Below are 21,733 nucleotides of genomic sequence, written 5' to 3'. Positions count from 1 at the left end.
GCCGTCCCCTGTCCCCCGGGGGTCTCGCTGCAGCCCTCCGAACAGCCGGCGACAGACCCGACTGTCAATTCAATATTTACCCTTGCTGGCTCCAGCGGGGGCGCTGTGGCTGCTTTCGACTCCGAAGTAGACGGAAATATCCGATCTCAGTCGGGTCCGCTCTACTGCGCAGGCGCCGGAGACTTGCGCCTGCGCAGTAGAGCAGAACCGACGGCGATCGGGTATTTCCGCCTACTTCAGAGCCGACAGCCATCAGAGCACCTGCGCAGGAGCCGGGAAGGTAAATATTGACGTCACCGCTGTACGGAGGGCTGCAGCGAGACCCCTGAGGGACAGAGGATGGCGTGGGAAGCCTCATTAGGATACTGAGGCTTCCCCCACCCGAGGTGAGTACCCCCCAGGGGACGTTTTGATGTTACAGATTCTCTTTAATATAAGTGACTGTGGTACTTTAATAATAATTGTTACATTCTACACTAACAGTTTACAAACTTCTTTATGTGATAATCTTTTCTTCAAACTTATACCCGCTAGATCTAAGATTTGTTAGTTTCTCAAGTTCTGTTTTATTTTCATGTTCAGCCTCACTAATGAGATGCCTGCAGGCACAATAAGCATCCTTTAAATTACTGGCAACATATATAATTGTTCTCTGTGTAATTGTCTTTATAGGCATTCATCATCTGTGTACATATAATCCTATTCAAGATAATCTCCTATAATGTCCATGACTTTAATTCTTCTCAGTATAGGAGAACAACACTTCGTCATGATACAAAAATGAATGCAGTCTGTGCGCAGATAGAAGAAACACATTTATGCTTTCCTTCTAAGGACTGATTCATTATAGTTTGGATCAAACTTAATGCACAAAATTGCAGTAAAATTTCTGTATGCAGGCAGCACACAACAATGTTGACAGTGCCAATGGTAGGGAGGCAGCACATAATATCCTATTCCTGATATATGCGTTACTGTGGTTACATGCATGTTACTGTAGCACGCTGTGTGTGTACAGCATGTTACCATAGCAACACACGCAATTTTACTACGGTTTAGTGCATCAGGACCTTTAGGAGTTATGAAGATGAATGTAAGGGTGCAGCTTTGTTTAGTAAATGCAATGTTCCTTTTCCAATATCCATTCTGATTAAAGATCTTTTAAGTAGATATGTAATTGCATCGGGCAAATGATGCCAATGTCCAATGCTATTATCAGATGAGTATGCTCTTAGTGACCATTGTACTGCAGGCTTTGATATGGATTATTTCAAACTATGCTGTGGCCCAGATAATAACCAATGCAAACTGCAGCCTCATCTTCTTATCATAAAAATTCCTCTTCCTCGCAGTTCACAACTAAATCCACTCTTAAGAATAAAATACAAAATGAGTAAAGTTTTTTTAATACATTTGCATCTATCCAGGTATGTAAGACTTTTCATTTTTTTTAAACAGTTTTATCTTATTTTTAGAATTAGCTGTTAATTTATCCTAGTAGATTAGCCTATAAGGCTATAGTAGTGTTTGATACTCAAAACACACTTTCACTGTAAACTAAATTAGCAATGATTATGTTGATTGTAGGCTATACATGTATTTTCTTTAAAGAGTGCATTTATACCTGAAAAATGTCAATGTAGATCACGCCACTGCTCGAAGTTTTCCCTTCATTGTTTGCCTATACTGCTAATAATCCCAATGCAGCTCTTATCAGCACTTCAGCAGGGACAGGGTAAAATGGGTCATTTGTTTTCATAAATAGTGTGAGTTACATTACAATGTTTTAAAGAGACACTGAAGCGAAAAAAAAATTATGATATTATGATTTGTATGTGTAGTACAGCTAAGAAATAAAACATTAAGATCAGATACATCAGTCTAATTGTTTCCAGTACAGGAAGAGTTAAGAAACTCCAGTTGTTATCTCTATACAAAAAAGCCATTAAGCTCTACGACTTTCAAAGTCGTGGAGAGGGCTGTTTTCTGACCTTTATTATCTCAACTGTTAGTTCATTTTTTACTTTTCCTCTGCCAGAGGAGAGGTCATTAGTTCACAGACTGCTCTGAAAGAATCATTTTGAATGCTGAGTGTTGTGTAATCTGCACATATTATAGAATGATGCAATGTTAGAAAAAACACTATATACCTGAAAATAAAAATATGAGAACATTTTCTTTGCTGCTAATCTTCTAGTAATTATTCATAGTACACAGCCAATTCATTATATCATATATTTTTTTCGCTTCAGTGTCTCTTTAAGACGTAACTAAAATCACTAGTGCACAAACTGCATATTGCATTATTGGCTACCATTGCCGGTGCAGGACATTTGGGCAGCCGCTAGGAAATTTGGTGTTGCCATAGACCACAATATTAATTATGGCAATAGCAGTGCCAATGGAAAACTTGGGTGCCTAGTGCCCGATATGTCCAAAGCGCTGTGGTGGCAGAGGGACTAATGGTGGAAATTGTGGTGCGGATATCTGTTGCGGTGGTAAGTTATTAAGTGCTAGTGTTAACTGCAGGTGGTTTTAGTTTTAGGAGTAGATAGTGGTAGATTAGAGTAAAGGTGGCCACACACCATACCATTTTTTAAATATCTGTTCAATTTAAGAATTGCAATCAATTTGTCTGACTGACTGTAACATTTCAAAAATATGACCAATGTACCACACACCTATGTTTCTTTAGTAGAAATTGAAGAGAAATAACTGGCATTCCGGATTGATTTAAATCGGAAAAAAAACGGGAAATCCGATCTGATTTTTCAGTCGAATGAAAAAAAGCTTTTGATTTTTTCCAGAGATACAATCGTTTTTATCGAATCACTGTAAAATCGGATCATTTTATTGTATCGTGTGTGGCCACCTTAAGGCTTAGACAAGGGTAGTATGATGAATAGGAAGAATATTGTGGGACTGGCACTAGATCACTGGCTGACTTTACTGAGGGTATGGTGTGCTGTACCATGCCTCCAGAGACAATTTCAATGCACCAACTTTGTAGAAAAACAGAATTTCCGGGCACTGATATCAGCAACAAAGAAACACCTTTATTTCATCCTCAGTTCACCTCAGTTCAGAGATTAAAATAGTCAGATGTATGGCCTGACAGCCTGTTTTGCAGAGTCCAAGCTCTGCTTCTTCGGAGGCAAAAAAGTTACAATACGGTAACTTTTTTTGCCTCCGAAGAAGCAGAGCTTGGACTCTGCAAAACAGGCTGTCAGGCCATACATCTGACTATTTTAATCTCTGAACTAAGGATGAAATAAAGGTGTTTCTTTGTTGCTGATATTGGTGCCCAGAAATTCTGTTTTTCTACAAAGTTGGTTAGATAAGGGTAGGTTACTGTTAGGTAGAGGTGGAGGGAGGGTTAGTGTTTGTTAAAACAATAGTATAATATCAGTAAAATTATCAATATTCTGTTGCCATTATCCAATACTTTGTGTTGCAGGCACCCAAGAAAGGAAAATAGGTGGATGTGCTATGACTCCTTGTACCTATGCACTCCTCAGGACTCCTAAGTAGCAATCCATAATCGAGTCAGCACCATCTGTATAATAAAATCAGCTCTTTATTGTTGCTACATGGTGTTACTGTAGTACAGCGACAGCTCCACTGTTTTGGGCTGTTTTGACTGCTTTTTTCCAAGTCGTGCAGGCACACATCCCCTGGCACCCTCATTTCTGGACCTCCTTTATTCACATATGCACTGTTAGACCCTCTTTTTACAACATTTCTTTTATCAACATTTAACTACTATCAAAAGATCAAATATTATTTGATTTTTTTGACTATTATTACTTTTGCGATTACAATGAGGTTACCAAAATGATGAAGGTCTAGGAAGGCTGCAGCTGACACTTTTACATCATCATAGACTAATACATGAAATCTTCCTTTCTAGGTGGCTCTTCGTGCAGTTCAGCTACAAGAAGCTCTTCTACAATGTGGAAGATTTCAGGATGCTCTTGAATCCATACTTAGCTGGCTTACAGACACCGAGGATCTTGTGGCCAATCAGAAATTACCATCTGCCGAATTCAAAGTGGTGAAGGCTCAGATACAGGAACAAAAGGTAAAATGACAGTTCAAAGCTTTTCTTTCTGTTTCTCAGTACACCATTATTTTATATTATTTTTCATTCTGGCTGTTTTGTGTCACATGATGTATTCGTCTAAAGGCAAAGTAGATGTTATTTTGTGAACATCAAGACCTTTCATCTGGCAGATGCTTATGTGTAGCAATAAACATAATTTAACTGTATATATGGTTGTTTATAAATAAATAGCACAATTACTTTCCGTGACTTCTAAAGTGGAAAATTGTGTTAGTCTTACCATATAGCCATCGCTGAGCTTATGCCAAAATTGTGTACGTGAACATTCTACAGTGTTCACAACTGATTAGAAACCACTGCTAGTAGTGGTTGCTTGATATGCACAGAGACAGCATGCAACACAATTTGAACCTCCAAAAAATATTGTTATTGCAGTTTTTGTATAAATAAACAAAGGACAGACTGTTTTAACTCATGTAGATTTTATATAGAATGATATATTTGTATCTAAACTGTGAGAAACATTTTATAAATTCATAGCTTGATGCTATTCGATGTAGAAAGGTAACTTTTAAGAGCATTAAATAGTTGTGTTATCCTATCTCTTCTGGAAGGTCACTGAAACCCCTAGAACCCAACCACTGATTCAGTTTACAAATGAAATATCCATTTTATTTAACTTTCACTTAAAGTGCACCTGAAATGTTGCACAGCACATTTTCATGATTCTTTATTGCACAAATAGTTGCAGAAGAAATTCACTGCTTTGTTATTGTTTAACCTGACCAAAGTGTTTAATTAGTTCTTATCAGCAGCTGTGAATAGACTTCAGGGGCTCTGAGGGGGCAGCTCACCCTGCACAGTAAACTCTGCTGCTTAACCCTTTCAGTACTCCTTGCAAAGTGAAAGTCACATTTTTAAAAGTTACAAGTGTTCTTTAAATACTCTCCTTTTTTCTGAGCTGCACAATGTTTGCCATCTTGCTCTTGATTTTCTTCCCAGGAGAAATTTTGATACTTTTGCAATTGTTGTGTTGAAGTGTTGAATATTTTGTGAAAGCTCAGGAGAAAAGTGAATTGAATAAGGGCCTAAATGTCTGGGCCCACTTTATTGATCTGTGCTTTATTTTATCAGCTGCTGCAGAGGTTACTGGATGACCGAAAACCTACCATTGACGTCATCAAACGAGAGGGAGAAAAGATTGCTGCCACTGCTGACCAGACAGATAAGGACAAAATCTTGAAGCAACTGAATGGCTTGGAGCGTAGGTGGGATGATTTGCTGAAGAAAGCTGAAATACGGTATGTAATATATTCTTCAAATGCTTGTGCCTCCCAGTGTAGCTGGAGTTTCTGTTTTAAGATCCTTTAAGAATGTTGTAATTGTATTAAGTAAAACTCAATCTTGATTTTTGAATTATGATGTTTCCTACATTGTAAAACTCCTCCAAAGAAGTGATGTGGGTGAGGAGTCACTTATTATTGTTAGGCAATGGTAGAGGCATAGATATTATTTGTAAATCTCAGTTTTGCTGCATCTACTACAGAAGCCTTTGAATTTGTGCTAATAGAGTGTAATTAAGATTTGAAGTTTCAGAAGTGGAAACCTGTTAGTGCCGGGACCCACAAGAGCTGTTGCAGCCGGGCTTTGGACTTCACAACAATTCCAATAGCGCTAGGCTAATGAAAGTCAATGGAGGTTTTTGCACAGCAATGATTGTGGTTTCCCCAAAATGCATTTGCGGGTCCTGCAGCATTTTTGAGGCATTTGTGACAAAGTATACGATTGTTGCAAAAATGCTTTTCAATCGCTATACTAAAGCCACTCAGGACCAGGAAAAAAAAGAAATCGCAATCGCTGCTAGCATCAAATAAAAAATTGTTTCAAAAGTGCCAGAAATTGCTCCTAAGAAAGCTGCAAAATCGCTTCTAAAAGTGCATAATGATCGCGATTCACGCTTTCTGGTTGATCAAAACTCACGCTTTCAGCAGTGTTACTGCAACATATGATACAGTTGAAGTTCAGTTTTATTTGCCCAATTTTTTGTTGGTATGAGAGATTTGATAGAAGGCAAAAGTAACAATAGTTAGTGCATACTGGTTTCACCAAGGTCTTTTGCCAAGTATGAAACTGTTACCCAAATGTATTAATCAAAGTGCTTTTATTTGGTAGTGATATTAAAACAAAGTCATTATTGATGTAAAGCAGGGAGTATAAAGTAAGCATTGAAGGATGAGACCCACTTTGCATACAAACCTATAGGATTAAGATGCAGATTAAATCCATCTGTCGTCTGCTGCAGTAGCAATAAGATTATCTTCAGCGGTGTTTAATAATGCTGTCTGTATATTGTTTGATCGATAAGTATCTAGTGTCACTAGACATTAATGGCAGTTTTATGATCACGTAAACTCAAACATTTTGATATACTTCGGTTAAGTCATTAAATTACACCTGAATTAAGAAACATGGTGGCTGCCATATTTATTTCCTTTTAAACAATGCCAGGTGCCTGGCAATCTCACTGAGCTGTATTAGAGGCAGAGGATTAGCAAAAGAACCAGACAATTTGCATTGTTTAAAAGGAAATAAATGTGTCATTCTCTATATTCCTTTCACTTCAGGTGTGCTTTAAACTGTTCCAGATTTTGTTGATGTGGAAGTCAAGGTATTTCATTGAGTGAGGAAAGGCTATAACCTCCATAAGGTTTTTGTTGTTTTCTCTTTACCCACTTGGAAGAGTGTCATTCCATTTTCATCCCTGATTGGACTTCAAGAACTTTAAGTGACACCCAAATAGGAGCTGCTGATGAATCTCTGAATGCTGCAACTCTCCATTTGAAAAGTGTTCTAACATGGGATTTCCTTACCCTGTGGGGAGATTTCTACTTCTAATATTCACACAGGAGATACGGAGACACTGACAGGAATAATATCCTAATGGAGGGCTTTAACAGCAGGAGACCATCAAGAGTGCCCTTGGTATCACATAAAAGTAGGAATAGAGCCTGATGGGGCCCTTGCCACCGTGCTCGATCATTCTCAGATTGGTTTTTAGGAACATCAATCAGAGTTTAACCTGCTTTCATGACCAGCTCAGTCCCCTGACCACAATCCTATTCAGCATTTATGGGACGAATTCGAAAGATCACTTCAAATTGTGGAAACGCCACCATCCAATCTGACTCAATGTTGACAAGGGCCAACATTCCTCAGCAACGGTATCAGAATCTTGTTGACTCCATGCCAAGAAGACTATCAGCTGAGTTCAGAGCTAAAGGTGGACCAACTCGTTATTAGTGGTATTTCATTTTTGGGCCACTCAGTATACACGTTCGTGGTTGTAACAAAACATCCTCCATCTGTGAAAATGATATAAGTTTTCCACTGTAATACATTTCAGAATGTTTCTCAGTGCTTATCGAATGTCACTCTTTTAAACTTAATGTTCAGAAACTGATTTTCATCTGTGAGTGGATTATGGTTTGTTGATTAGTCCACCAGAGAGATTTATTCAAAAAGAAGCCTTACTGAGCCAGAAGGGAGATAGGGCCTTGTCTAGTGAGGACATACCAAAACTGTTCCTTGATCACAAATACATTAATAAAATAAACTCCAAAACTTTGCATTTGTACTTTTTGAAGACGAGCCAGCGGGTGAGATAACCCAAACACACTTTAGCTTAACTTAGATTCTTGGTCCCTTGACTTGGTCCCTCCCTTCACAAATTACTGGCCTTTCTGTGCCAACTGATAACCTCTGGTACACTATGCATTCTTTCACTTATGCTGACTTAGTTGCAGCTCAATACCATAATGTTGTTACCTCTGTCCTCGACTTGGTCACTCCCTTTACAAACCACTGACATTGCCAGGCCAACTAAGATCCCACAGTACGCTAAACAGTCTTTTTCTAAACCTGACTTAGTCACTCCCTTTACAAACCATCAGCTTCAACTAATAACCTTTGCCACACTAGTCAGACTAAATTGCTAAAATAACAGCCTTGGGTGGCTGAATGGCATTGGCAAAAAGATCAAACAATGTTGTCTAAGTGTATGAAAGTAACCATCAGCAGCTCACAGTTATTTTATCACTGGTAAAATAATCCTACAAGTTTCCTCTTAAGTCATCACACTATTATAGCCTCAAACAGTGTTTTTAACACTGTTAACTATTTATTCTGAACTCTATTCTATACTCTACTGAATAGTGTACTGTTTAAGGCTGTTACCTTTGACCAGGGTTCGAATCTTGGCTCAAGCCAGTATGTAATGGTGAAGAGTCTTTGGGCAAGGGTCCTGTTTGCCTGTGGAGTGCAATCAAAATAGTTGCAGCCCTGTAGTGCTTTGAGTCCGCCAGCAGGAAAGCGCAATAGAATTGTATTTTATTTTTTCTGCATGATTCATCATCCATCTCTCTTTATGCTATTCAGAAGCTGCTCCTTACTCTCATCAAACAAAGCATCCAATTCAAACTCTTTAAAGTGCCTGTACATTAATAGGTTTTCCTGGTAGATTCGATCATGTGATTAAAGCCCCAACATGGCAACTCAGTCATAATTTTGATTGCTTTCCAGCTGAAGTTGATTTCTGGAGATAGAAAGATCTTGCTTGAAAGAAAGCAGGGTGTGGACTGATGGGGCCCACATGTCTCCCCCCATCTAATAGAAACCCCTGCAGCATGCTCATAGCAGAGTGCACTCATCTGTTTGCCGCCGAGCTTGCACCTGTTCTCCTTGACCCAGCAGCATGTTACGTGACTACATACATATCACTGGCCCACAGAGAACAGGTTCCCCAGCAGGCAGAAACAAATACTGTAGGTTTTTGCATGTAACTGCAATAGCACAAATCATTATTTATTATCCTTTCAGAAATCCTTGCTTTACTCTAAGACAGTGTTTCCCAACCTTTTTGGAGTCGTGACACATCAAACCAAACGTTCAGATCTCCGTGACATGTAGACTAAATGCATGTAATGAGAGACAGCGTTTCCCCACTAAATGCACATAAGAGACAGCATTTCACCAGTAAATGCAGGTAATGAGAGACAGCGTTTCCCCAGTAAATGCACATAAGAGACCTCTTTTCACCAGTAAATGCACATAAGAGACAACTTTTCACCAGTAAATGCACATAAGAGACCTCTTTTCACCAGTAAATGCACATAAGAGACAGCTTTTTACCAGTAAATGCACATAAGAGACATCTTATCACCGGTAAATGTACTTAAGAGACAGCCTTTCACCAGTGAATGCACATAATAAGATACCTCTTTTCACCAGTAAATGCACATAATAAGAGACCTATTTTCACCAGTAAATGCACATAATAAGAGACCTCTTTTCACCAGTAAATGCACATAAGAGGCAGCTTTTCACCAGTAAATGCACATAATGACAAACAGCTAGTTGTCCCCAGTATATGTAGCCAGGGATATATGTGCCCAGTATATGTAGCCATAGGTATATGTCCCCAGTATATGTAGGCAGGTGTATATGTGGCCAGTATATGTAGGCAGGTGTATATGTGGCCAGTATATGTAGGCAGTTGTATATGTGCCCAGTATATGTAGTCAGGGGTATATGTGCCCAGTATATGTAGTCAGGGGTATATGTGCCCAGTATATGTAGCCAGAGGCATATGTGCCCAGTATATGTAGCCAAGGGCATATGTGCCCAGTATATGTAGCCAGGGGTATATGTGCCCAGTATATGTAGCCAGGGGTATATGTAGCCAGGTGTATATGTGCCCAGTATATGTAGCCAGGGGTATATGTGCCCAGTATATGTAGCCAGGGGTATATGTGCCCAGTATATGTAGCCAGGTGTATATATGCCCAGTATATGTAGCCAGGGGTATATGTGCCCAGTATATGTAGCCAGGGGTATTGTCCCCAGTATATGTAGCCAGGGGTATATGTGCCCAGTATATGTAGTCAGGTGTATATATGCCCAGTATATGTAGTCAGGTGTATATATGCCCAGTATATGTAGTCAGGTGTATATATGCCCAGTATATGTAGCCAGGTGTATATGTGCCCAGTATATGTAGCCAGGGGTATATGTGCCCAGTATATGATGCCAGGGGTATATGTGCCCAGTATATGTAGTCAGGTGTATATATGCCCAGTATATGTAGCCAGGGGTATATGTCCCCAGTATATGTAGCCAAGGGTATATGTGCCCGGTATATGTAGTCAGGTGTATATATGCCCAATATATGTAGCCAGGTGCGCCCCCCCCCCCCCCCCCCCCCAGGAGGAGAGAGCGAGGGAAGGAGAGCGGCACGGAGAGTGGCATCTCAGGGTGCTCTCCCTCCCTCGCTCTCTCCTCCGGAACGTAGTGCGGTGGCTGGCAGAGGGGCAGAACTTACCTTCCGTGTTCTCCGTCTGGTCTCGTCGCAGGCGCGGGATGATTTGCCACTAATCTGGTCTGATCCAGAGCAGCGGCTGCGGCACCAGAACTTCCGGCGCTTGGAGCGACACGGTAGGTAAGTCCCGCCCGCTGCAAACGCCTGACCGGCCGCAGTTAGCTCCGGAGGAGAGAGCGAGGGAGGGAGAGCACTCTAAGGTGAGAGAAGGGGGCGGAGATGGCCCCCTTCTCCGCCGCTGCCCACAGCTCTCCCTCCACTGCGCTGCCTTCCTCCGAGAGCACTACGACACATACCTGAAGCTGCCGCGACACATGTATGTGTCGTGGCACATGGGTTGGGAACCACTGCTCTAGGATAATCACCGGGAAGGTTTCAAACTTTCACCAGTTAATAACAGAGAATTTACAATAAATTGAGGCTAGGATTTGCTGGATATCTTAGGTCTTCCAATGTTCTCCAGCTTAGGACAGCCTTAGTAATTCGGACCCTGTGAGACAGAAAGCAAGTTGCATTAAGCATACAGATGGACACAGTCATCTTTTTATTGTTCACATCTTCAGTATTGGTCCAACAGCTTTTTGTAGATTTGTATTCTGCCCCAGAGCTTCCTCATGACCCAACACTGACATCAAGTCTAAACATAGCACATTTTTCATATAGTCTTCCTAATCTCGGTATAAGTCATGGTAATTCCACTTTAATATATGTGTATTAGTCGTTATGAACTTTTGTTGTACTCTAAATGTACATCAGTTGAAAAGCTGAACATGTTCTTGCATTCTGAGCCAAAATAATGATAACAGATAAGTGAGGAGAGCAACAGACAAGTTCATAAGGGCAGAAGTGAAACTGCTGAGAAGCTGAAGCCAGAGCATGCTTTTCCTAGCATAATAATACACGGAATCCACCCAAACTGTTTATTTTACTATGTAATTGTATGTTGTGGCTCTGGCTTTTCTCTCTGTTCCAGTGATGTCACCAGAATGCCTCAATGCAATTACTGCACAACCTCATTATTTGTCTTTAAACACAAGATGGACACAACAATTCCGGATGCAGTATAATTCAATAGGTTATCTGCACGCCCCTATCATTTGTCTGTTAAGATATAAATGAAGTAATGCACAAGATTTTAACAAGTTTTTGTAGGCATTTTTTTCGCATTTTAAGTAATAAAATCACTGAAATTCCATAACTATTCTCTTTCATAAATTTTACATAAATCACAAGTAAGTACAAATTTTCAAAGAGTTATGGGCCCTTTGTATAGTAGCACCAACAGGTTATCATCTGTGGGAGGAGCATTAAAGCCTAGTGGAAAGCTGCCAGAAGTACATTTAAATTGGATGCCACTTTGGAACCCACAGCAATGTGATCAAGACTTCCTGTTTGTGTTGTGTTGTTTTGGATATAGTTGTGGGAGATGGATCTGATGTGACTGACAGATTTATAAATGAAACTACTGTTACCAGTGTTCTATGAAAAAGAATGACATTCAAAACCTGGAAAACAGCATTAGGTGGAGAAAAGCGAATAACTAATGGGGTAATAATACTTTGTGTTATTGTTTTCAGGAATCGTCAGCTGGAAGGTATATTGGTTGTAGCAGAACAGTTCCATGACACCTTGGAACCTTTATCTGAGTGGCTCAGTAACACAGAAAAGAAGCTCACCAATGCGGAACCCATTGGTACACAGACACCTAAACTCCTAGAGCAGATCACCCAGCACAAAGTAAGATCATTCACTTTGTGAGTGCATGCCTTCATGTAGCTCTTTATAATTCTGTGAAATTGTACTTCCAAGACAAGTTTCAATAGCCAACAGCCACTGCCACCATTGCCATCTAGAATACTAATATTGGTATCTATCTAAGGGAAAAAAATGTTAACACCTTTCTTGAAAAAGCTATATCCTCTTGCATTACTCAGAGCATGAGGCAAAGTGGGGGCATCCTGGAAGTCCAGGCTACACCCACTTTCACTGAACTCTGCTTGAAAGGTTTGTCCAGCAGGATTGCTGTGTTTTTTCTTGTGCGAGGGAGAGGGGTGGGGATGGAGATCAGCCATAATCCTGTAATTATGGCTTTAGAAGCTGAAAATATTTGTCCTTTTTTCCCCCATTATCGGGGGTGGTGGTGGCTGTAGGCTATATGTTTATTTCTGGAGACTAGGTTGAAGTACTAGCTTTTAAATAATTATTGTGCTTGTCTTATATTATCGGCAGTTGTTTAAAGGACTGAGGATCAACAATTTTTGTATAGCTAAATCAATAGTAAGTGTGAGGTGGTAAGCAATAAGACTCATTATTGTTCCTGCGCTGGTGGAATTTTTCAATTATTTATAAATGGGAGGAGTCAGGTAGTGCTCTAGCTGTTTTCCTGTTGCTGTTTACTGTTCCTTTTGTGGTTTGACATCTTTCCTGCAATGTGTCAGATACCACGGAGATGGTGAAGCAGTCTTCCCTTAAAGAACATAGTGTTAAAGCGACAACCCGTTTAGACCTAAAAAGGAGCTCCAACTTTGGCCAACTAACTAAGCATGGTTAATGTTGAGCACAACACATACTGTGACTTGGGAAAGTTCTTAGCACTGATTGTGCATTTCATTTTACAGAAGTGACGCTGTACTGCTGAAAGAGCAAACTTGTACTCACCTGCAGCAAACCCTCTGTCAGTAATTTTATATGCTGCTGTGCCTTTCTCATGTGTTTGCAGACTTTTCTTCTATGGCTGTGGGCAGTATAGAAGCTCTGTTATTCCCTTTATGAGAGCAGCCATCTTATAAGAGTGAAATGGCAGAACACATGTTTATCACTACCCTGTAGCTTTCAATGTGTATAGCTAGATTCATTTCAATCAGGCTGCTCTTCAGATAAGGTTTTGTTCTCACTAGCTGTGTTATTTATCCAAGTTCACATCACTTGGCTGCAGGGGAGCACTTCCTAGTGTAAAGGGTTTTATTGTAAGGAAAGTCCGATTTCATGGCTACTCCGGTTGCAGGATTGTATAACGCAGCAGCACAGTTCAGTTTATATAGACTTGCACATTCCTTAATAAAGTTCTAATTTTAGCTCAGTTCAGAAAACTCCACTAGACTTCAAGGCAAAGGGAATATGTGCAGAAATACATCTGGCATGCAACTTCACATTTTGTGTTTCACTCTTCTTGTTTGATGAACGTTTGTATTGTTTTCAGACAAAAGCTAGTGCTTCAGGTAGCCTTTTGTTGCTTATGCTTTAAAGTTTGCTGTATTCATTCCCTTTGAAACTTTCCTCACTGTAACATTTCAGCTGTAGAATGTCTTCTTCAGACATGACTAACTGCTTTGGCAAGTGAACCATGAAGCTCATCTCTTTCTCTCACTGCCTGATTAAACTAACAACCTGCTGATTGATTACTATGGTTTTGATTCATCGTTTTCTGTTTATTTTGTTTGGCCACATTTGTTCATTTCTCTTTTTTTGGGTGATTTCACCCGCCTCACCCCAGGCATTGCAAGAAGACATTACAGCACACAATTCACTATTGCACCAATCTCTGAGCATTGGCCAGTCTCTGAAGGCCCTGAGCTGCAGAGAAGAGAAGGAGTTGGTTCAGGAAATGTTAGATATTTGCCAAACACGGTATGTGGAGATCCAGGACAGGAGTAGCAGGAGGAGTGAACTTCTTCAGCAGGCTCACTGCAATGCTCAGATATTTGGAGATGATGAAGTTGAGCTGATGAACTGGTTGACTGAAGTATATGACAAGCTGAGCAAACTGTCAGTCCAAGATTACACTACAGATGTACTCACAAGGCAACACACTGAAATGCTGGTATTTTTCATTCATCCTTTTATGTTTTATATTTCTGTTTGTCATTGTTCTGTTCATCCTTTATTTCTTTATTTTCGTTTTCTTTTATGATTTACACACTCAGTTTAATGGGTTTGCAGACAAGAAAGAGATGGTATACCTTGCAGTTGGTACGTTCTGATACATTATTAGAAATCCATCAGTGTTTCATCTTTGAGACCAACCAAAAACCTTATTACCCTACACATTTTTTTTCAGTGTTTGGTTAAATTATACTGCCCAGGCTAAGGACCGGCTTGTTACAGTTTGGCTGTAAACCCTTCAATACTTGAACAGGGATCTTTGAAGCCGATTTGTGCATGTATTTATCCATGTATGCCAGTTGTTTTTTCTATTACTGCATATACAGCTGTATTCAGGAGGTTAAGTGTAATCATCTGTATCTTATCTATACACATGAAAAGAATATCATACGATTTACTGGTCTAGTTTCTAGTTAATCTGGAGAGGGTTTTCCATGGTCCACCTATATTATTGTGTTCCCTGTATTATTTAATTATACCACTTATTATTATCATTATTCCACTGAGAGTGCTCTTTTGTGTGATAATCTTTGTCTGCAGACTGTACATTTCCTGTACGCATGCTCTGCAAAATCATCTGAGAACCATTGTAGGAGACGCAAGAGTCTGAGTCTGGCAGTGAGGTATAGGCATGTACATCTCATCCACTGTCAGAAGCTGCCTCCAGCATCTGAACCACTTGTCAAATGCTGCAGCACTTGAGCCACTTATCATATGCTGACATAAAGTGCAGGTAGCATTCCACATTAACACTGCCGTTCATTTGTATAATACAGTATGATATGATTGCTGGTAGACTCTGCAGACTGGCAGTTAACTGAGTGATTAACAGGCTTGTTTCCACTAAGAAGTGATGCGAGTGTGGCTGTGTAGCCGCATCGCATCACTTCCACTTTTATTCACGTCACTTCCGCATCTGGAGATGTGGAAGTGTATGGAGGGGAAGGCGAGTGGATGCGGCTGTGCGAGAATCTGTAGCATGCAGATTCTCGGATTGCTCCGCACGATCTGTTCCATTGTTGTGCATTGCTTTCAGGACACCCGCGGTGTATGTAGCCACATCGCACCGCATGTAATGTAAACGGACCCTTGGTAACTGCAAGGTTAACTGCCTGTGTGACCTTTCCCTTAAGTTTGTAGCTTGTAATTTGCTCTCTGTGTTTCAGTACAGACAGCCCAGATATTTCTTCTTGCTTGAGTATTCCGCTGCTCAAAGAAGGAGGTCTGCTTTACCCTGCCTGTACTAATTGAGTAACAGGCATCTTTATGGATATTTTGCTGGCAGTCTGTGTTAGGTTCATGATGAAGGGGCTGGCTGTGGTTGATTGTGTGCTCAGAATGAAAGCATGCAGTTCAAAATAATTGTGCGTCTTAATGGTTTTAGCACAGTATGTGCTTGATTCACAAAGCGGTGCTAACTGTTAGCACGCTTGTGAAAAGCCCCTTATCACGCCTAAAGAAACATATCGTGCGCTAATTAGGGCTCACACGCAAAGTACTGCACGCAAAGGGCGGTACGCGCGAAACGACGAAACCGGCGCACCCTATGCGCCTATAAGGTCACATTGGATGCGCCCTAAACGTCACACCCATGCGACGTTTAGGGTGCATCCAATGCGACCTTATGGGCGCATAGGGTGTGCCGTTTTTCGTTTCGCGCGCACCAGCCTTTGCGTGCACAAAGTTTTTTCGCGCAATCTTATTAAGCTTGGTTCGTGCTAACTAGTTAGCACCCTAGTTAGCACACCCAAAGCCTTAAAGAGACACTGAAGCGAGAATAAATCTCGCTTCAGTGCTGATGTTCAGTAGGGGCATGTGTGCCCCTGCTAAAACGCCGCTATCCCGCGGCTAAATGGGGGTCCCTTACCCCCCCAAATCCCCCCCTGCAAAATCTACGACCAACTTGGTCGTAGATTTTGCTGCTGTTGAGGCAGAGCTAACGGCTGCAGCCCTGCCTCTCAGCGCTGTCTATCAGCGGCGCATCGCCGCCTCTCCCCCGCCCCCCTCTCAGCAAAGGAAGACTGAAAGGGGCAGGGGCGAGGCAGAGACGCGCTGACAGACTCGCGTGATGCAGGGCTGCGGCCATTAGCCATGGCTCAATGCAGAAGTGATCCCCCGCTGCACGGAGGGGATTTGGGAGTTAAGGGACCCCCGTTTAGCCGCGGGATAGCGCATGCCCCTGCTGAATATAAAAGCTGAAGCGAGATTTATTCTCGCTTCAGTGTCTCTTTAAGGCATGCTAACTAGGTTAGCACTGAATAGTGAATCAGGCCCAATATCTACTACCCTTAAACTTCATCTAAGCCTCAGGGGGGAAAATATACGTACTCTGTTGAAATTGCCGCTGTGCACTCTCCTGTTTGCCCGTGCGTGAGATCCTGCTCTTGTTCTCACCGCCATCCGTTAGCCCGGAGATCAATGAATGGGAATGCAGTTCCCATTCATTGTTAAGGTCCCCGTGTCAATGACCGCAGCATCAATGTGACGCCTGAGGTCATTTGTAAACACTGTATTACTTACACTCATTTCTTCCTGTTTTGCATACTAAAAGCACACGCAGGAAGCTAATGAGCGAGGACATTTTGTGGCCAAATAGTAAAATTACACCTACATCCATTTATTTTAATAAAGAGACCTACACATAATTTACAATGAATTACTTACCTCCCACATTAATACCCACATGAAACTTTTGCATAAAAAAAATACAATAATAAAAAAAACATAAATAGTTACCTTAGGGGCTGAACTTTTTTTTTTAATATGTATGTCAAGAGGGTAGTTTACTGTTATTTTTTTAAATTATTGGCTTGTAAATAGTGATGGACACAAAACTTAAAAAATGCACCTTTATTTACAAATAAAATATTGGCACCATACATTGTGATAGGGACATCATTTAAAATGTGTAATAATGTATTATTTTAAAACTATAATGTCCAAAACCTGAGAAATCATTATTTTTTTCCATTTTTTTTCTTAATATTCCCATTAAAATGCATTTAGAAAAAAATAATTCTTCGCATAATGTACCACCCAAAGAAAGCCTAATTGGTGGTGGAAAAAACATGATATAGATCATTTTGTTGTGATAAGAAGTGATAAAGTTATTGGCGAATGAATGGGAGGAGCGCTGAAATGTGCAAATTGCTCTGATGCATAGGGTGAAAATACACTGAAGGCTGAAGTGGTTAATCCTGGCAATGTCTACAGCTGAACTGATGTGTTTCCTTATCTCTCCACAATGGCAGAATTTCACTTTAAATGATCATCACTTTTGTAATGGTTTTCCTGTTTTCAATGACCACCACTTTTACCAGTGATAGTTTGTAATAAATGACAATTAACCTATGTGTAGAGTAGCATCCAGCATGATGGCCAATGTATAGATTGCTAAATAGCACCCATCAGTATGAAACTGGGAACTGCTAATAAGCAGAACAGATTTTTTGTTTGCTTGTTTTTGTTTTCGAAAAACACCCAGTTTGTCCAAAGCTTGCTGCTTTTGTCGCAGATCCCCTATTTAAAAATGGTGATCTGCTGCTGCAGTTGAAATTAGAATAGGTTTTTTTCTTGTTGAATGGTGAGTTTGGACTTCCGATGTGAGGCTCCGTTCAAGTGAATGGAGTTATTGATCACCAGATTTATGAATGTGAGAGTCTTAGTCATAAAAGCAGGGACGTAACAATTGAGGCTCAGGAATGGGGGGCAGCGGCTTTGGAGGCCTGCTCCTCCTCCTCCCACCCACTTTGCTGAGCATTAGGAAAATTGGAAAATTGTGTTTGTTTTTGTTTGCAGATGGCCCGAGCGTCCCTTGTTACATCTCTGCTTAAAAGTACAGTCTGATTTTTAATGCATGAAAAAAAAATGTAGAGCTCTGTAATCAGATTGGTACTTCTTCATACAAAACTTTTATCTTGTGTATCTTTGCCTTGATTTGCAAATTGTTTGCAACCACCTACCAACTTCAGGTATTGGGCATTCCCAAGGGTCCCAAGAGAGACATTCTGCTTATTCTGCTTCTTTTACTGTATAGCGAGAGAACAGTGTGTTAGGCTTACATAATTGACTTGATTTGCTATCCTTGCCAAACTTGTGGGTAGAAATGTATACTTGTTTCTTTATGGACTCAATGTGGTCTTTTGATATAAGTGACTGTTCCATGGGTGTTTTATGTTAATGAAGAAAAATACCGGCAGTGTTTTATCATATAACAGCCAGCAGCCTAATTAATCAGCTATGCAGGATTAAAGATAATGCCATTGTTTTGTTAATGTGTTATCCCGTATTAAATCAGTCTGATGAAGTTCTGCAGACTCAGATGCCTGTCTTTCTTCCTTCAATTGCATCTACTAGCTCCTTCAGGAAGACATTCTACTCAGGAAGCAAAATGTAGACCAGGCCATACAGAATGGATTGGAGCTACTTAAACACACAACGGGTAAGTGAGCTGCAGTTTAATGCTTTTGTGAAGGTGTAGCAGTCTTCTTATGTACTTAACCTTGATGGTTTTTTGTCTGATGAATGGCAAGTATCCACTCAGAAGTGGCTGAGGACCTTGAAGTGGCAGAAGTCATTTTAAAACAGCTTTTTTAATCTGAAACTTAACCACTTCCACACCATGAAATTTTATGCTGATCTGTGCAGCGTGGGCTCTCCAGCCCACAGCACAGATCAGCTAGCAGCCAGGGCGATCAGACTTCCCCCCTTTTTTCCCCACTAGGGGGATGTCCTGCTGGGGGGGTCTGATCGCCGCCGGCTGCTTGCGCTTGCGGGGGGCTCTTCAAAGCCCCCCTCCGCAGCGCTTCCTGGCCTCCTTCCCCTTCCCTCCCTCCCCCTGTGAGCGGCGCAGGACGGATTTCCGTCCTGCGCCTGATGGGATAGGCTTTAGCCTATCAGATGCCGGTGATCCCCGGCCAATCAGAGGCCGGGGATCGCCGATCTCCTCTACGGCGCTGCTGCGCAGCGCCGTATACATGTAAACACCGGGGAAGATCTTCCCCGTGTGTTTACATTTACCCTGCGAGCCGCCGATCGGCTTGCAGGGTGTTCACAGAGACACCCTCCGTGAACTGACATGGAACGGCCGCTCCATGGTATACACTTCAGGATTCAGGGGCGTGTATATACGCTCCGAGAATCCGGAAGTGGTTAATATGTCCACTGTGAACGTTCTTGCTTGCTACAATAATATCAGATTAGCAGCGATATACTGTATGTTATGCAATTAGCCATGCTGAATTAGAAATTAAAAATCAGATACATACCGGTACATTAAATATGAACTGACAACAATGATAACATTCCAAGAGAATGCTCAAATCTTCAAATATCACCACCTGCCCAAAAATACCATTCAGAGAGCTACCACTTAATTCCTAGTATGGAATATAAAGTGTTATTTTATATAAATATGAAAGAGTTATTTTACCTTTGTCAAATGTTTTAAAGGAATACTATTGATTAGTATGTTTTTTCCAGTTGAGATAGGAAATGTCTGGGAAGTGCTGCTAAGTACTGGTGTATACATTTTAATCCTTATCTCTTTGTTTACTGTTATCTAATTTCTTTCACACTTTTATTTTCTAATCTGATGGTAGAATGAGCCATGAGGGTAGGGGAAATTCCCTCACAGTGCATCTGTTAATCTTGTGTGTGCAGAGAGCTCAGTCAGAGAAAGACAAAGCTATCTCTCACAGAGAGCAGAGGAAATGTATCTTATGTGCAACAAAAACATTTGTAATTGTGTGTGTGAAACCTGATACCTGACAGGCTTTTGTTTTCATATAACTCTGTTTCAATATTACACTGTTCTTAGCATGTCAGACTGCAGAGATTTATACCTTTGCAAATGAGACATTCCAAACGTAGCTAAAATCTATGCACAATGAATCACAGCTTTTGCCTCTGATATTTTTTTTTCAACACAAGGTGTTTATTGATCAATAGCAGATAAACATTTGCCTCTGATATTTAACATGAAAAGTAGTAAAATGTTTACACCGCTACTTACACATTATTTGTACATTGTCAATTTAGAACACATGGGTGTTGATAGAGTTCCTTTAATAATCAACTTCAAACTATTTCTGATACAAGGTGATCATACTCTGCATGTCTCTTTACAGAGAATATACCAAAAGTGAGAAATATTGTCAATCTTGTTTGGTTACACCTGGAACTAATATCTCAGTTTTGAGTGGGCTCTGTGTTTAAAGCTGGCAAGTTTTCACATGAAGAAACCACCAGGCAAAACATAATGAGTATTGTCTAATAGAGGCGTGTTTGTAGCTACGTGCTGGGGATTCTATTAATAAGAAATATTAATCTATTTGCTGCACCTGATAGACTGGTAAAACTGATGTGTGCATTTACTGTAGAAGAGTAGGAGTGCCTCCAGCCATGTACAGACAGCTGAACAATATATTAGCGTGTTCTGTGCTAGTATTTACTGCAGCTAACACTTCTCTTCTCTTGTTTGCAATCAGGGGATGAAGTTGTTATTATACAGGAGAAACTTGATGGAATCAAATCAAGGTATTCAGAAATCACAGTACTGAGCGCTAAAGTTTCCAAGGTCCTAGAACAGGCCTTAAACCTTGCTACACAATTCCATTCAACCCATGAAGAGCTGGGGCGGTGGCTGGATAAGGTGGAGGCAGAGCTGAAGAAGTATGGAGAGCAGAGCCATAAACCAGAGGAACAGAACTCTATTCAAGAGCGAAAGAAGGTACCACATAACTGCATAAGAATGTAGAGACGTGTGGTCTGCAATAGTTAGTAAAGTTTTTAGCTTTTTTTACTTTGCAGTGCTTCAGTCCCTGTCTCCAATCCCAACAAGAACACTAAGTACAAGGGATTTGTATGTTTTCTGTATGCATGTGTTATTTGTGTTAATTTTTCTCTTCTATTTATGTCTTCTAGAGCAAACCGACCTAAAAATATTTTTCTGTTTAGAGAAAAAATGAATGGATAGTCTATGCAGTAGTGCTCTTCAAGACTCTATCCTTGCCTTAGTTCCAGGGACCTAGCTATTTTGAGACAGGCCTGCCCCACAGAGATCTGTCACCTGAACGAGTCAGGAGCTTATCAGCTCCCGTCAGCGATACAGGTTCCTCTTCAAATTGCAAGTCCTGTGCAGTCAGTCAGTCACAATGCAGCTTCAGTCCCACATCACATGACAGGGACAGAAGCTGCATGGTGATTGGCTTGCTGCACGGCACTTGTAAACCGAAGAGGGAGTGGTGACATCCTGTATCACCTCCGGAAGCAGGTAATGTATAATTCTCTGCTCTGCATTAAGAGCCTGCGTACAGGATCACACCCACCCCATCCCTTACTTCTGCCCTCCTCATGATGGCAGGGTCTGCTGAGGCTATTTTTACATAGTTCTATTCTCTTTCTCGACCCCTTGC

At 40.9% G+C, this 21,733-nt stretch overlaps 1 protein-coding gene across 19 annotated transcripts in view; it reads left to right on the top strand.

Moving 5' to 3' along the window:
* The window catches only part of DST (dystonin), a 748,258-nt gene that overhangs the window by 611,518 nt on the left and 115,007 nt on the right, over positions 1-21,733 (top strand). For 15 of the 19 annotated variants that reach the window (XM_068281416.1, XM_068281417.1, XM_068281405.1 and 12 more), the window contains 6 exons: positions 3,911-4,081; positions 5,198-5,364; positions 12,014-12,173; positions 13,930-14,256; positions 18,675-18,759; positions 20,807-21,048. In XM_068281416.1, the coding sequence (XP_068137517.1) occupies positions 3,911-4,081; positions 5,198-5,364; positions 12,014-12,173; positions 13,930-14,256; positions 18,675-18,759; positions 20,807-21,048 (1,152 nt within the window). The remainder of the gene's footprint in view (positions 1-3,910; positions 4,082-5,197; positions 5,365-12,013; positions 12,174-13,929; positions 14,257-18,674; positions 18,760-20,806; positions 21,049-21,733) is intronic. The other 4 variants (XM_068281419.1, XM_068281422.1, XM_068281412.1 and 1 more) reach the window with 1 other exon arrangement.

The sequence above is a fragment of the Hyperolius riggenbachi genome, chromosome 4 (assembly GCF_040937935.1).
Source record: "Hyperolius riggenbachi isolate aHypRig1 chromosome 4, aHypRig1.pri, whole genome shotgun sequence".
In the NCBI taxonomy this organism is placed as follows: Eukaryota; Metazoa; Chordata; class Amphibia; order Anura; family Hyperoliidae; genus Hyperolius; species Hyperolius riggenbachi.
Note: the sequence above shows the minus strand (reverse complement) of the source record. Positions and strands in the feature narration are given on the sequence as shown.